The 14,327-nt window shown below is 43.5% G+C and overlaps 1 protein-coding gene across 3 annotated transcripts in view; it reads left to right on the top strand.

Moving 5' to 3' along the window:
* Positions 1–11,705, top strand: part of camsap1b (calmodulin regulated spectrin-associated protein 1b) — a 34,513-nt gene extending 22,808 nt beyond the window's left edge. For 2 of the 3 annotated variants that reach the window (XM_047592117.1, XM_047592119.1), the window contains 10 exons: positions 497–653; positions 998–1,083; positions 1,174–1,261; positions 4,257–6,555; positions 7,174–7,310; positions 7,404–7,618; positions 7,698–7,800; positions 8,592–8,704; positions 8,854–8,972; positions 10,003–11,705. In XM_047592117.1, coding sequence (XP_047448073.1) covers positions 497–653; positions 998–1,083; positions 1,174–1,261; positions 4,257–6,555; positions 7,174–7,310; positions 7,404–7,618; positions 7,698–7,800; positions 8,592–8,704; positions 8,854–8,972; positions 10,003–10,299 — 3,614 coding nt within the window. In that variant the 3' untranslated portion in view covers positions 10,300–11,705. The remainder of the gene's footprint in view (positions 1–496; positions 654–997; positions 1,084–1,173; positions 1,262–4,256; positions 6,556–7,173; positions 7,311–7,403; positions 7,619–7,697; positions 7,801–8,591; positions 8,705–8,853; positions 8,973–10,002) is intronic. The other variant, XM_047592118.1, reaches the window with a different exon arrangement.
* Positions 11,706–14,327: the final 2,622 nt, after the last annotated feature.

Consider the following 14,327-nt stretch of genomic DNA (forward strand, 5'->3'; position numbering starts at 1 on the left):
TTAACCCTGAATGATTCTTAAACGTTTCATCAGCTGATTAATGAACAACCTATTTCACTTGAATTGGTGTTTTTCTCCATTTCTTCTTTTTGCATTTTGAAGCTGAGAACCTTCTTAAGATCCAACAGAGCAAAATGCAAATTCCCGTTCCAGGTTTTTCTTCTGAGTGCAGCTACAGCAGGTTTCTCCTCCCAGTCTTTAACTTTATAAAACTCACGTGATCCTCCAGGACCAATGCAGATCATGATGCCTCCTTTTTTTTAATTGGTTTTGTAACCTGCCCCAATGACGTCACGTCCAGAGACACAGCAGCGATGGCGCCACCTTGTGTTTTAACGGTGAAACTTAAGTGGCAGGATTTTGGAATCTTAATATTTTAGTTTTAAAATATTTTCAGTATGAGAGACTATGTTTAGTGTTTCATGTCCGGATCAGGCCACTGCTACAGGTCTGAACAATGTTGTGTCCGTCCTCCTCCTTCTTCTTCTTCCCTCAGCTCGAGCTGTAGCTCATCCCAAGAGTGCCCGTCCATCAGTGCCCATCTCCAACGCCACCAAGCGCAGCTTCCTGGCGAGTCCCGGCGCCGCCGACAACCAGAGCAGCCCCGAAGTCTGTAACAGGTACTTCCTGCACCCTGAAGACTCTGACCCCCTGTAAGTCTTCTTTCGCTTTCCTTCACATTCCACTTCATCATGTCTTCTAACAAGTTACTGTAGCCCCACAAGGACTGGTAGATATAACAGCGGTGTCTGGGTTTTCGTCTCATCTCTAACCCTGTGTTAAGCTGAATCTCGCAGTGAGTGTTTGTTGTTGTAGTAGTTGTTTGTCGCGTTGGTGTGTGAGACTGAAAGTCTAGGGTTTGCAAAGAACTGCTGGGGTTTTTTGTCGTACCATTTGTCTGCTACGATGTGCGGCTATTTGTGCAGTGTCTGTGTTCACATGTCTGGGGTCCCGTGTTTGGATGAAGTTGTGATTTTTGTGTTTTGTCGATTCCCAGTAAAGGGGGACCAAACTTCAGTCCCTCCCACCCACTCCTGCCCCTGCGACAGAGACAACAGAAGCAGCAAGGGGAGGACGCTGCAGGTAAAGAGAAGTCTTTCCTTGTCTAAACACATAAAACAACAGTATGTTGACGTCAGTTCTGCTAATGGCTCGTTTTTTGTTTCTGTGTAGGTCTGAGAAACCGGTCAAACTCCCTGAGTCAGATGGACGGACAACAAACCAGAGGCTCCGTCGTAGCTTGGCCCGAAAAGAGGCAGAGGTACCTGAAAATAAAAACTGTGAATCTGATACTATCGGTGGTTATTGTCAAGGGCTTCACGATACGATACGTATCACGATACTCGAGTCACGATGCGATATTTTGATATTACGATATTCTACATTGTCTCCTTGAATAAAAATTTGTGCCACTTTTTGAACACTCCACTGAACACGTGAAAATAAAATGCGTATACATGCATATTGCCTAAGTACTGTGTTATCCAGTGTAGTTTCCTTTGGATTAACAGATTTTTAGCGCCGATACCTCATGGTATCGCATTAGATGAGTTTACAAGTTGTCCCTGAATACTTGGAGGAAAGCACAGTTTGCAAACTGCCTCCAAACGTCAGCTTTGAATTTTTGATTGTGTTTCGAGTTTTTGCCGCCATGCTCGCTTCTGCTTTATGCTCGTCCGCTTCTTCGACCGCCTCGCTCACCACCGCAGGGAACGGCGCTACAGCGACACCTTGTGGAGCGGAGGTGTGGAAGTAGTTCACGATCGGCACAAAACACGACTTTTTATTAAGACATTTTTCTATTAACACATTCAAAATCGATATTGTATTAGAAGAAAAAGTATGGGAAGTAGGAGTGGGGAACAAATATCGATATGGCAATAAATCGCAATTTTTTTTCCAATACAGTATCGATTTTGAATGTCTTAATAACGATTTTAAAAGAAAAAGTCCCATTTTGTTTTTTTTCCTCAATTTGTCCCATTAATTATCACTGATATCATCTGATGTACATACAGTGGGGGAAATAAGTATTTGATCCCCTGCTGAATTTGTAAGTTTGCCCACTTCCATAGAAATGATCAGACTCTGGTTTTTATGGTTGTTTACTGGTTATGGGTATAGACAGAATATCAGTCGAAAATGCATAAAAAACACACAATCTAAAAGTTATAAATTGTTATGTATTTTATTAAGGGAAATAAGTATTTGATCCCCAAGCACAACACAAGTCAGTACTTTGTAGAGAAACCTTTGTTGGCAAGCACAGCGATGAGACGTTTCTTGTAGTTGGTCACCAGGTTTGCACACAGCGCAGGAGGGATTTTGGCCCATTCATCTTTACAGACAGTCTCTAAATCCTTCAAGTTTCTTGGCTGCCTCTTGGAAACTCGGAGCTTCAGCTCCCTCCACAGGTTTTCGATCGGGTTAAGGTCTGGAGACTGACTAGGCCACTCCATGACCTTAATATGCTTCTTCTTGAGCCACTCCTTTGTTGTCCTGGCAGTATGTTTTGGGTCATTGTCATGTTGGAAAACCCACCCACGAGGCATCTTCAGTGTTCTTGCTGAGGAAAGAAGGTTTTTGTCCAAGATGTTACAGTACATGGCTGCATTCATTAGCTCCATAATGCGGTGAAGTTGCCCTGTACCCTTTGCTGAAAAACAGCCCCAAAACATGATGTTTCCACCTCCATGCTTAACCGTGGGTATGGTGTTCTTTGGGTCATACTCACGTTTTTTCATCCTCCAAACACGGCGGGTCGAGTTAATGCCAAATAGCTCAACTTTGGTTTCGTCAGACCACAGCACTTTCTCCCAAGCCTTCTCTGAGTCATTTAGATGTTCACTGGCAAACTTAAGGCGGGCCTGTACATGTGCCTTCTTGAGCAGGGGGACCTTGCGGGCACTGCAAGAGTTCAATCCATAACGGCGCAGTGTGTTGCCAACTGTTTTCTTGGTGACGGAGGTCCCAACTGCTTCCAGATCATTAACAAGCTCCTGCCGTGTTGTTTTAGGCTGCTCCCTCACCTTTCTCATCATCATCCTCACTCCATGAGGCGAGATTTTGCGGGGAGCTCCAGACCGAGGACAGTTGATGGTCCTTTTATGGGTCTTCCACTTGCAAATAATGGCACCAATAGTTGTCACCTTCTCACCAAGCCTTTTGCTGATGGTTTTGTAACCTATACCAGCCTTGTGCAGGTCTACAATCTTGTCCCTGACATCTTTTGACAGCTCTTTGGTCTTGCCCATGGTGCTGTAGAAGTTGGAATGTAAGAAACTGATTCTTAGAGCAGGTGTGCTTTATATACATGACGAGTTAAGATCAGGAGTATTGGTAATTAGTTGACTGAGCACAGCTGTGTGCCACATGCGCACCAGCCAATCTGTAGGAGCCTGAATTCTAAGTGAATTGTTGGGGATCAAATACTTATTTCCCTTAATAAAATACATAACAATTTATAACTTTTAGATTGTGTGTTTTTTATGCATTTTCGACTGATATTCTGTCTATACCCATAACCAGTAAACAACCATAAAAACCAGAGTCTGATCATTTCTATGGAAATGGGCAAACTTACAAATTCAGCAGGGGATCAAATACTTATTTCCCCCACTGTATATACCACCTGTATTTTAAGCTGCATTTAAAACTTCTCAGCGAACTACGTAGAATACTGCAGTACATGGCAATATTTCCATAAAGTGTCGTTATTCAAGTGTCGTGCTACGTATCGTGAAGTCATGCCGATACCCTCCAGTACGGTATCGATATGTTTTCCCAACCTTATATGATACCAAAGTGTTTTTTTTCCCCATAAACTACAGACCAAAAGTTTGGAAGCAACAACATATTTGTACATAAAAGATCATAGTTTCATTACTTTGCATTAAAATAAACATAATTATTATGTAAAGAGCAACTTATCAGAGGACATTTTTACTATAATTATCAGGTATTTTTTCTTCGTAGTAACTCTGGCTTTAACAACGTCATGACATATACAGGGGATATTTGAATGCAGACTCTGAAAAGCCAAAGAGTTAAAAGTGAATAATGCAAATTGTTTTTTTTACTTTTGCACTGAAGTTGTGACTCTTTCAAATCTCCTCGACTCTAGAACTAAGCCCTTCGTCTTTTCTTTAGCTGACATTTATTCACCAAGTGTGATCCTGTAGTAAATATATCCCAGAATACATGGAACTCACAGCGTTTTTAAGGCCCTAAAGAGCGTTTACCTCCTCTTCCTGCAGACCACTGTCCACGTTGAGCCCCTTCATGTTGCATTCAGCGACCGACAGCGACGCCGACATCGCGTCCGGCGACAGCGTGAGTCTGGCCCGTTCGATCAGCAAGGACAGCCTGGCCTCCAACATCACCAACGCCACTCCCAAACACCAGACGTCTGTCCACCAGCCGCCGCACGGTGCGGCGCGCAGAGTCAACGGCCACAGCCTGCTGGACAATGTCAACATTGAGGCTGAGGAGGAAACTCTGGTGACAGTCGCCAGGAGCGACGGCCCCGGTGTCCTCAAACGGGCCGACGGGACGCAAGCGACTGCCTCAGCTAAACCCAAACCTTCCACTGACTCCAAACCTGCACCCGATAGCTTTTACCTAGAACCACTAATGCCTGCCGTCCTCAAGACGGCCAAAGAAAAGTCTGTATGCCTAAACAAGGAGGAGGAGAGCGGCGAGGTGCCCCAGTCGGCAGGAAGGGGTTCTTTACGACGGGGAGATGGGTCTTCGTTGACCGTTCGTAGGAAAACCCCCAGCAACCTGAACCAAACGTTTACCCCTTCGGGCGAGGGAGAAGACTCGTCAGAGGAGCCACTGGAAGGTGGTTTCAGGCCTGTGGTCACCAGCAGTGTGGACCCCTCATCCAGGGAGCCGGCTGAGGGTTTCTACTTGCATTCGGATTCTGACGAACCGCAGGCCGGCCAAGACCTGGACCCCGAGCTGGAGGACCTGGATGAGGAAGAAGAGGATTTAGACGAAGCGGTAACAGCTAAAGACACAAACTGGCCCAGGAAGGCCTTCAACGATGAGGATGAAGAAGAAGAATCAGCCAAACTCCAAGAAGACATGAATGTTAAGGAGCATGAGGACAAGGACATGAACGGGGGCAGCGGCCGGTCCAGTCCTTGCCTCAGCACGCACTCCCAGGCCAGCAGCATGGCCAGCGGCAGCGTGCGCATGACCTCCTTCGCCGAGCGCAAAGCTCAGCAGCAGCGCTTCGGCAGCAACCACGACCTACGCTCCAGTGCCTCCAGTTCCCAGAGGACCACCCCGGATGGATCAGAGAGCAGCGGGCCCCTGGCCTCATCGTGGAGGCTCAAAAGAGACCAGAGCCCGTCCTCCCCGCTGGGAGGATGCTCTCGGACGGGCGACGGCGGCGGCGGCGGGGGTGGCGGTGGCGCACACGTGCTGGCGTCTGAACTGGTCCACCTCCGCATGCAGCTGGAAGAGAAGCGACGCGCCATCGAGCACCAGAAGAAGAAGATGGAAGTGTTGTCGGCGAGGCAGCGGCAGAAGCTGGGGAAGGCGGCTTTTCTGCACATCGTGAAGAAAGGCGCAGGGAAGAGCGACACGCTGCCCAACCCGCTCAAAGCCGACATCTCCAAGGACGAGCTCAACGGGGAGAAGGCACCTTCGAGCAAAGACGATATGTGCGTCGGAGTGAAGGAGCTGGAGGGGACGGCGCCCACCGGCACCTTAGAACCAGACAAGAAAGACAACAACGGCAGCTTCTATTTGGAAGAAGAGTTGGACCTGAACGAGTGCAGCCGCTCCATCGAGCTCCTGAACGACGCCATCGGCAGCATCCAGCAGCAGATGATGCAGTTGTCTCTGCAGCAGGAGATGCTGATGAAGCAGAATGTACAGTCTCCTTCTGGTGCCGCCCACCACCACCCTCCTCCTCCTCCTCCTGCTCCTCAACCCGGAGACAAAAACAACGACTCCAAGACGGGGACGAGCTTCCACTACGTGGAGCATCTCTCTGGATCTGGAACCGCCCCCACCAGAAAACCCCCCAAGCTGAGCTCCGGGAGGAGCTCCCGGTCCAAACCGTCGGAGCTGAAGATCGCGAAGGAGCAGAGTCGCCAGGCCTCCAGGACCCTCACCCCCACCCAGAGCCAGGTACCCGGGGGCCGGTCCCCCAGGGCCGAGCAGCCCCACAGCCCCAGAAACCCCGCGGCGCCAGAGACGATCGACAGGCCGGGATCGGGGCACATCCGGAGCGCCACCTTCAGGCTCCACGACGAAGCCAACATGCGCCTGCCGACCCGGGTGGACCCGTCGTCCGTGGCCGCCCCCGAAGTGACCTTGGTGGACGAGTGTCGGTCCAGCTCCCTGAGAGAGTCTGAGCTCAACTCCTCAGACGGCTCAGGGAAGGAGAACATACCGTCAGAGGAGATGCAGCGCAGCAAAGCCCACCTCATAGAGGTCGACCTGTCTGAGCTCAAGGCTCCCGAGGACGAGGACGCTGCAGGAGACAGGACGACGGACGGAGGCGACGCAGAGAAGTCAGTCATGGGTTTCTTCTTCAAGGTAATGAATTATAATTCATCATTTTAGTCTAGAAACTTAATAGATGTGCAGACACACGTGATTTTAACTGATCACACAAAGCTTTTAGCTATTTTAACTTGATTTATTCATTCCCTAGAGTCAGTTTTTGCTATAATTGTCCAGAAATGTATTGATGATATCTGTAAAAGGGAAACGTCGCCCCCATGTGAAATTTATTTCACCGTATTCCCAGAGTTGAATAAGTGAGAAAAAGTGTTTTTAAATCGGTTCAGGCATCGTCCTACTTTTGCAGCGCTGCAGTTAGCTTTAGCTTAGCATAGTGTTTCTAATTAATTAGCCCATTTGTTTGCAAAAGTGATAAATAGACACAATAATTGTCCAAATTATTTCTTGTGACCTGTGTTCAGTACAAATGTCAGTGCAATTAACACGGATTTAAAAACGCTTTTTCTCACTTATCTGACTCTGTGGAATACGGTGAAATAAATTTCACATCGGTGGCGTTTCCCTTTAAAGTGTTTTACATTCATAATTCCTCATACTTGTATTTTACAGACTACACGTATGCGTCGTTCTACGTAATAATACAATAATGTAGTTTCAGCACGACATTAAATGATCGTGTTTGTGTCCCAGGACGAGCAGAAAGCGGAGGATGAACTTGCCAAAAAGAGAGCGGCGTTCCTGCTGAAGCAGCAGAAGAAAGCTGAGGAGGCTCGACTCCGCAAACAGCAGCTAGAAGCAGAATCCGAGCTCAAACGAGACGAGGCCAGGTACATGTTATGTTTTTTATCAGTATCACACCTTAAGATTCGGATGTTGTTCCATAGTAATAAGCTAAACTTCATGAGTTTTTTCTTCTCCAGGCGGAAGGCTGAAGAGGACCGGCTGCGTAAAGAAGAGGAGAAAACGCGGCGGGAGCTGATAAAGCAGGAGTATCTGCGGAGGAAACAGCAGGAGATGTTTGAGGAGCAAGGCCTCGTGAAGCCTAAAACCCCAAAACCCAAACAGAAACACAAGCCCAAGTCTGTCTTCAGGGAGGAATCCTCCAGCGATACTTTCTCCAAGTGCTCTTCCACGCGTAAGGATGTTCCACATTTAGTTTTAGCTCGTCAACGTCTCGTCTTAGTCACAAATTAAACTCTCTCTGCTTCACACAGCTGACAACCTGAGCAACGCCCAGTCAGGCTCCAGTCTGTCTCTGGCCTCTGCTGCCACCAACGAGGCCGACAGCGTCAACTCCGGAGGGGCTGGATCCCAGCGGTAAAGTCCATTTACTTCACTTCTCCACCTGTTTGCTCCTGTGACTGTGTGGAAGCATAGACTGTATATAAATATGGACGACGTGTCTCCACTTCCTCTGATCCGGGAGATACTGGGTGGCGGCGCCATCACGCGACTTTGTAGCCAGAGTCTGATATTGATGCCCCGCCCACTTTTCCTCCAGACTCATTCATGTTTTTAAGGCGAGACACTTCGAGGAAATAATTTTTAACGACTAGATATCACCGTGAAACTTCTAAAGATGATTACTTACATAAATACAATAATTTTTTGTATTACAAGTTTTATGTGAATTTATATTTAATTATGCAAATGGGGAGTTATATACTTAATTATGCAATAATTTGCATATCTTTCCAGAACACATATCTGAATAATGGCTAAAGTGAGGTTTCATTTTGTTAACATGTTACATTTCCATGTTTTTACAGACAGAATTTTAAATAAATCACACAATACTGTCAACAGCCCCCAAAAATCTATTTTTACCCTGTTTCTAGGAGTAAGATCTTCTATAAATCAGGCTCTGAATGAAATATGAAAAATCCCGTCTTTAAAGAAGAGTCTGAACATGCATCAACATTATATTAACCACCTAAAATGACAGAAACCATCACTGAAAAATATTAGTTTGACCCGCTAGCATAGATATACTGCAGCCAACCACCAGGGGGAGCTGTACTCACTTTGGTTCCATATTTATTCAGTCTGTATCTATAACCTGAAGCCTTGATGTGTGAATTCCTCTCCTTTTGTTTCTTTATGTGCAGCTGTGACTCGGTGGAGTCGTTTCCAGGAACTCGTAACAACAGTCGGACGGCAGAGAGAGACTGGGACAACGGCTCCACGGCTTCATCCATCACTTCCATGGCTGAATACACCGGTACACACACATTTAACTCATTCACCTTCACCTTCATAAGCTGTTACTGGTTCAGACTCCTTTTAGAAGTGAACTCTCATCGTCTTTGTTTCCTTTCCTTCCTGTTTTCGCTCGTTTTTGGGTTTAATACTCGTGTGTCTTGTCTCTAGGTCCAAAACTGTTCAAGGAGCCGAGCGCCAAGTCAAACAAGCCGATCATACATAATGCAATCTCTCACTGCTGCCTGGCTGGAAAAGTCAACGAGCCCCAGAAGAACCAGATCCTAGAGGTCGGTTATTATCATCTGACCCGACACCGATTATTATTATTATTATTATTATTATCATTATTATTATTATTATTATTTTCTGACTGAGACACCGATTATTATTATTATTATTATTATTATTGTTATTATTATTATTATTATTATTATCTGACTGAGACACCGATTATTATTATTGTTATTATTATTGTTGTTGTTGTTGTTGTTATTATTATTATTATTATTATTATTATTATCTGACTGAGACACTAATTATTATTATTATTATTATTATTATTATTGTTATTATTATTATTATTATTATTGTTGTTATTATTATTATTATTATTATTATTATCTGACTGAGACACCGATTATTATTATTATTGTTATTATTATTATTATTGTTGTTATTATTATTATTATTATTATTATTATTATTATTATTATTATTATTATTATTATCTGACTGAGACACACACACTAACGTTAAACCTGTAAAAACGTGTTGTTTCCTTTAGGGAACGTTTTCTTCTCACAATTTACCATATTTATTTGTTGAATTTTGAAGCATATTCGATTATTCATATTAGTTTATTTTGAACATGTTAATAAATAACAGTAAGTGAAGATGATAAAAGGATAAATGAATAAAAATAAACGTAAACTGAATAAACCATCGTCTACAAACATAGGAATATTGGAAGTGGAGCAGAAACAGAGCAAACATTCAGAATTAACTTGTATTTTTACAGGAGTTGTGTTAGTTTCCTTTATTGATGAACTAACCAGGACTTTCTCCTCTATTCCTAAGTCCCTACATCATTAAAGTTAACTTACCTTGTTTCACCAGATTAGAAGTTTTCCCTGCAACGTGCAGATACTTTCCACCGTGTTTTCAGTTTTCATGAATCCTATGATCATCAGACACGATTTTTAACGATAATAAAATCGTTCCATCCCCAGTTTCTCTCTATTAATCTATGTTTTATATAGAACCAGTATTGTGTCTTCTCTGTTTCACGTTTTGTTTCCTGGTGTCGTGTTTGTGCAGGAGCTGGAGAAGTGCGAGTCCAACCACCTGATGATCCTGTTCCGTGACGGCGGCTGCCAGTTCCGTGCTCTTTACTCCTACTTCCCCGACACGGAGGAGATCCACAAGCTGACGGGCACCGGCCCCAAGAGCATCAGCAAGAAGATGATCGACAAGCTCTACAAGTACAGCTCGGACAGGAAGCAGTTCACCGTCATCCCCGCCAAGACCGTGTCGGTCAGCGTGGACGCGCTCACCATCCACAACCACCTGTGGCAGGCGAAGAGAGGAGCGGCGCCGAAGAAGAGCGGGAAGTAAAAAAAAAAACAATCATCTAAAACCACATCCCGCTCGTTTCCCCTGAACAAGGGAACAGGTTTTATTAGACGTCTGAGGAACTGGTGCTCGCAACTGAAACACAATCTGCTTCTTCTTCTTCTTCTTCTTCTTCTTCCTCCTGCCGTCGGTTCAGGTGAATTATTCTTATTTTTTAACCACAACTCAAGCAGCATGTGGCGCTTCTTCTTCTTCTTCTTCTTCTTTTTACGTGGTGGATGTTCATTTTTACATGAAGTATTTATTAGTTCAGCACTGTCCTGATGGAGAGACACTAAACCCCCCCCCTCCTTTTTATTTGGGACGGGTTCTGTAAAGGGGGCGGGGGGGAACCCTTTAGGACCTGAACCATCTCTTCCTCGGATCTCGACGAGCTGCTCTGAACCGTCGTCTTCTTCTTCTTCTACGACGTCCGTCTGCCTTTTTTTTTTTTTTTTTTTCGCGCATCGTGGTACAAACGTCTATTTATTCAAACGCTTTTTAACCTAGAAATCGTGTAGCACTGGATGTGTGTAATGTAAGAAGAGAAAAAACAAACATTTTAAACACTTTTAATTTGTCGGGAGACGGTGAATGATGCTTTGGTACAGAAATGATGCTTCTTTTTTTTTTTTTTGTGGTGGTTTAGAGTCGGAGCTCGTACGTTATGTGTTTTTCATCACGACAGAAAGTCTCTGATGTTTAGAGCTTAGCTGTGTTTCCTCCGTCTTCACCGGACACTCCTGAACTGTCCCGTGTTAAAGGTGCACTCATGAACACTCGCCCACGGCTTCTGTCATGCAATGTAACTCCCCCACTCCTCCCCCTTCCTCACCCCCTCCCTCACCCCCTCCCTCGCTGAAATGTCCACGTCCCGTCTTCAACCGCGGAGGCGACACCTGTTGGAACGACAGTATTTCATATTCTCCATGAAGCGGTTTCCTGTGTGTGGGATGGGGGGGTTGTTATGTACCAACATTAAAGAACATTCCTCCGAGGTGTTGACAAAAAAAAAACAGCACTGCCACATCGTCTCTTCTTCTTCTTCTTCTTCTTCTTCTTCTTCTTCTTCTTCTTCTGTCCTTTTTCCAGGAATCAAAGTGCTTTGTTCTTGTGTTCGTTTTTTTTAACAGGAACTATTCTTTGGCCTCGAGAACAACCAGAAGTGTTGCACGAGCACTTTACTTTGTTTGTTTGTTTGGGGGATTATTTTACTTTTTAAAAACTAGAAAACATTAAAAAAAAAAAAAAAAAGACGAAGATAGAAAAACCACTGCTGTTGTTCGCTCCGTGAAAAGCGTGGAGACTAAACCAGACGCTAAGATTTAATTGGAACTGACATGATGATACTACATGATGATACTACTGCTACTGTCTCCAGAAATATACTTGATTTGTCATTTGCTGCATTTTGTTGTTGGTTTGCTGGGACGGGGGGAGGGGGGGGGGTTTAGATCTTTAATTGTATAAGAGTGTATTTTTTATGTTAGCTCAAAGATTGTATCGGCATTTGTTCACCTTTTTTTTTTTTTTGTTACACTACTTTTCATCCATGTTGATTTTTACCTTTTCTTTTCTTTTGTTTTTCTTTTTTTTTTTTTTGGTCCCATGACATCTATTTATTTTAAAATGGAAAAAACACTGAATAAATTTTCAAAGTGAATAAAAAGTCACAATTTTTTCATTTCTATTTTCTTCATGGCTCCATTTGTCCATTTTGTGAGACTTGAGACGAAACATCACACTTTAGTTTTTATTTTTTTATTTTATTTATTTTGCTGTAACTGAATATCCTCAAACATTTAAAACATCCCCCCCCCTCGGTGTGAACTGCCTCGCGCTCCATCGACCGAGCGGGACGGCGTCTGGAAGCGGGCGCTCGTAACCACGGCGACGCCCAGCTCTGCCACGGCAACGGTGTTTTCTTTTTCCACACCTGGTAGATTTTAAGGTGACCACAGCATCATGGTATCAGGTAAATCACAGACCTAGAACCAGGCACCATGAGGGGTAAGATGCTCACTTCACGTCTTCATGACTTTATGATTAATATATATTTACATGTTTACACAGATTCAAAACTGCGTTGTCTTCTGTGAGTTATTCATTTAGGTGCGTGTGGAAAAAATTTAAACTAATCATGATTTTTTTTATCAATTTACAAAATGCAAAAAGAAAAACCACATCGATATTTGATGTTTCTACCTTTTGCCTTCAAACCAGCATCAGTTCTTATATTTGCACAAAATCAGAGATTATTTTTAGATGCACTAATGAAAGTTTGGTTCAGGATTAATGGTCCTCAATGCTGAGAGATACAGGCAGATACTGATCCATCATCAACACCATCAGGACAAAGAGCCCAAACATCCAGACAAGGTCATTAAGAACTATCTTCAGAGGAAAGAAGAACAAGAATCAGAGCCCTGATGTCAACATCATGGAGTGAGTCTGGGATTACATGAAGAGACAGAAGGATCTGAGGAAGATCTGTGGTTAGTTCTCCAAGATGTTTGGAACAAACTACCTGCAAAAAACCTGTGTCCGAGTAGAAGAACTGATGCTGTCTGAAGGCTCAGGGTGGTCTCATCATGATATGTGGTTAAAGAACGACGTGATGCTGATGTTTGTTTTCCTTCCTCTCAGGATCAGCTGCTCTCGCTCTGTTGCTGGCGTTTGTGCGTTTGAGTCGTCCTTGTTTGTTAGAGAGCACAGTTCTGATCTGCAAAGAAATCCCATCACGTGAGGACTTTTTATTATACATGTTCAAAGCTGGTCCATTATGACCGGGGGGTGGACTCGTTGTCCCAGTTCTTTGTCTATGACACACAGATCAGTCAACTTTATTTATATAGCACATTTAAAAACCACAGGGGAAACCAAAGAGCTAGATCCACAGTGACGGTGATGACAGAGAATATATTGACTATTTACAGATAAATATTTAAAGAGTATAATAATTAAACAATTCTCATCTCATTCTAACAAACAATGTGCAACTTATTTGACACATCTGGCGTCTATGACCATTTATATATTTAATTAAAGAGGATTCATCCTGATGGTCCTGTTTCCTTCCTTCAGCTCTTTTTGGATGTGTCCGTCACCATATTAGATAGATGCTTTATTTATCTGGAGGGAAATTCGGTGTCACATTAAATCCTTCCCACTCCAACATGTTGAATTCCACAGATTCTCAAGCAGGAACAGGAAGTGGTCACAGATCAGCTGCTGGATGCCTTCACCTTCCATTACTTTATTATTAGACAATGATGAGATAAGATGGGACGAAGAGCAGGAAAGGTTGATGGGGAAGGTGAAAATGAGAAGAGGGGATAAGATGAAGGAAGAGAAGAAAGCAGAGGACAAGGACGAGTAAGAACAGATGGGGAAGGAGGAGGAGGAAGAAAAAAAGTGTGAAAATTAATTAAATTGCCTCCTGTTCCTAATTTGTCCACTGGGGGTCGCACTGTTTTAGTCAGACCCAGAACTAAACCGAGGATTTCAGCAAAAATCAAACCGCTTTTCTATAGAAAAAAAAACTTCTGAAACTGTAACATTTTTCCACAGTGCCTGTGCAAAGTTTAATGTAATAATTAGACCCAATCAGACTCCTTCCCTAAGATTCCTTTACCCACTCATGAAGACAACGCGAGGGGGAAACAACTTCCAAAGGAAAAGAAATGGAAACGGAAAAAGTCTTAGTTGCGCACGGACTACAGTCATTACGGTAGTCGCGCTGCTATTAACATTACAGACAATATGTTTAAATATTAATAAATATGTCAAAATAAATATTTACTCATCATCACAAAATTACCTTTTATTGTTTTAGGTTAGAATTTATCAGAATAAAAAAAAGAAAAGAATAAAAAACAAATAAAATAACAAAAAGTGGGCAAAAAAAAGCATATTATGTAGAATAATAATAATAATAATAAGATGCTGCCAGTAACAGGAGAGAGATGAACTGCGGAAAATAATATCAAGACCAATATGTTAAAAAAAAACTGTAAAACGGCAGATAAAGT

Source organism: Mugil cephalus, chromosome 8 (genome assembly GCF_022458985.1).
Source record: "Mugil cephalus isolate CIBA_MC_2020 chromosome 8, CIBA_Mcephalus_1.1, whole genome shotgun sequence".
NCBI lineage: Eukaryota > Metazoa > Chordata > Actinopteri > Mugiliformes > Mugilidae > Mugil > Mugil cephalus.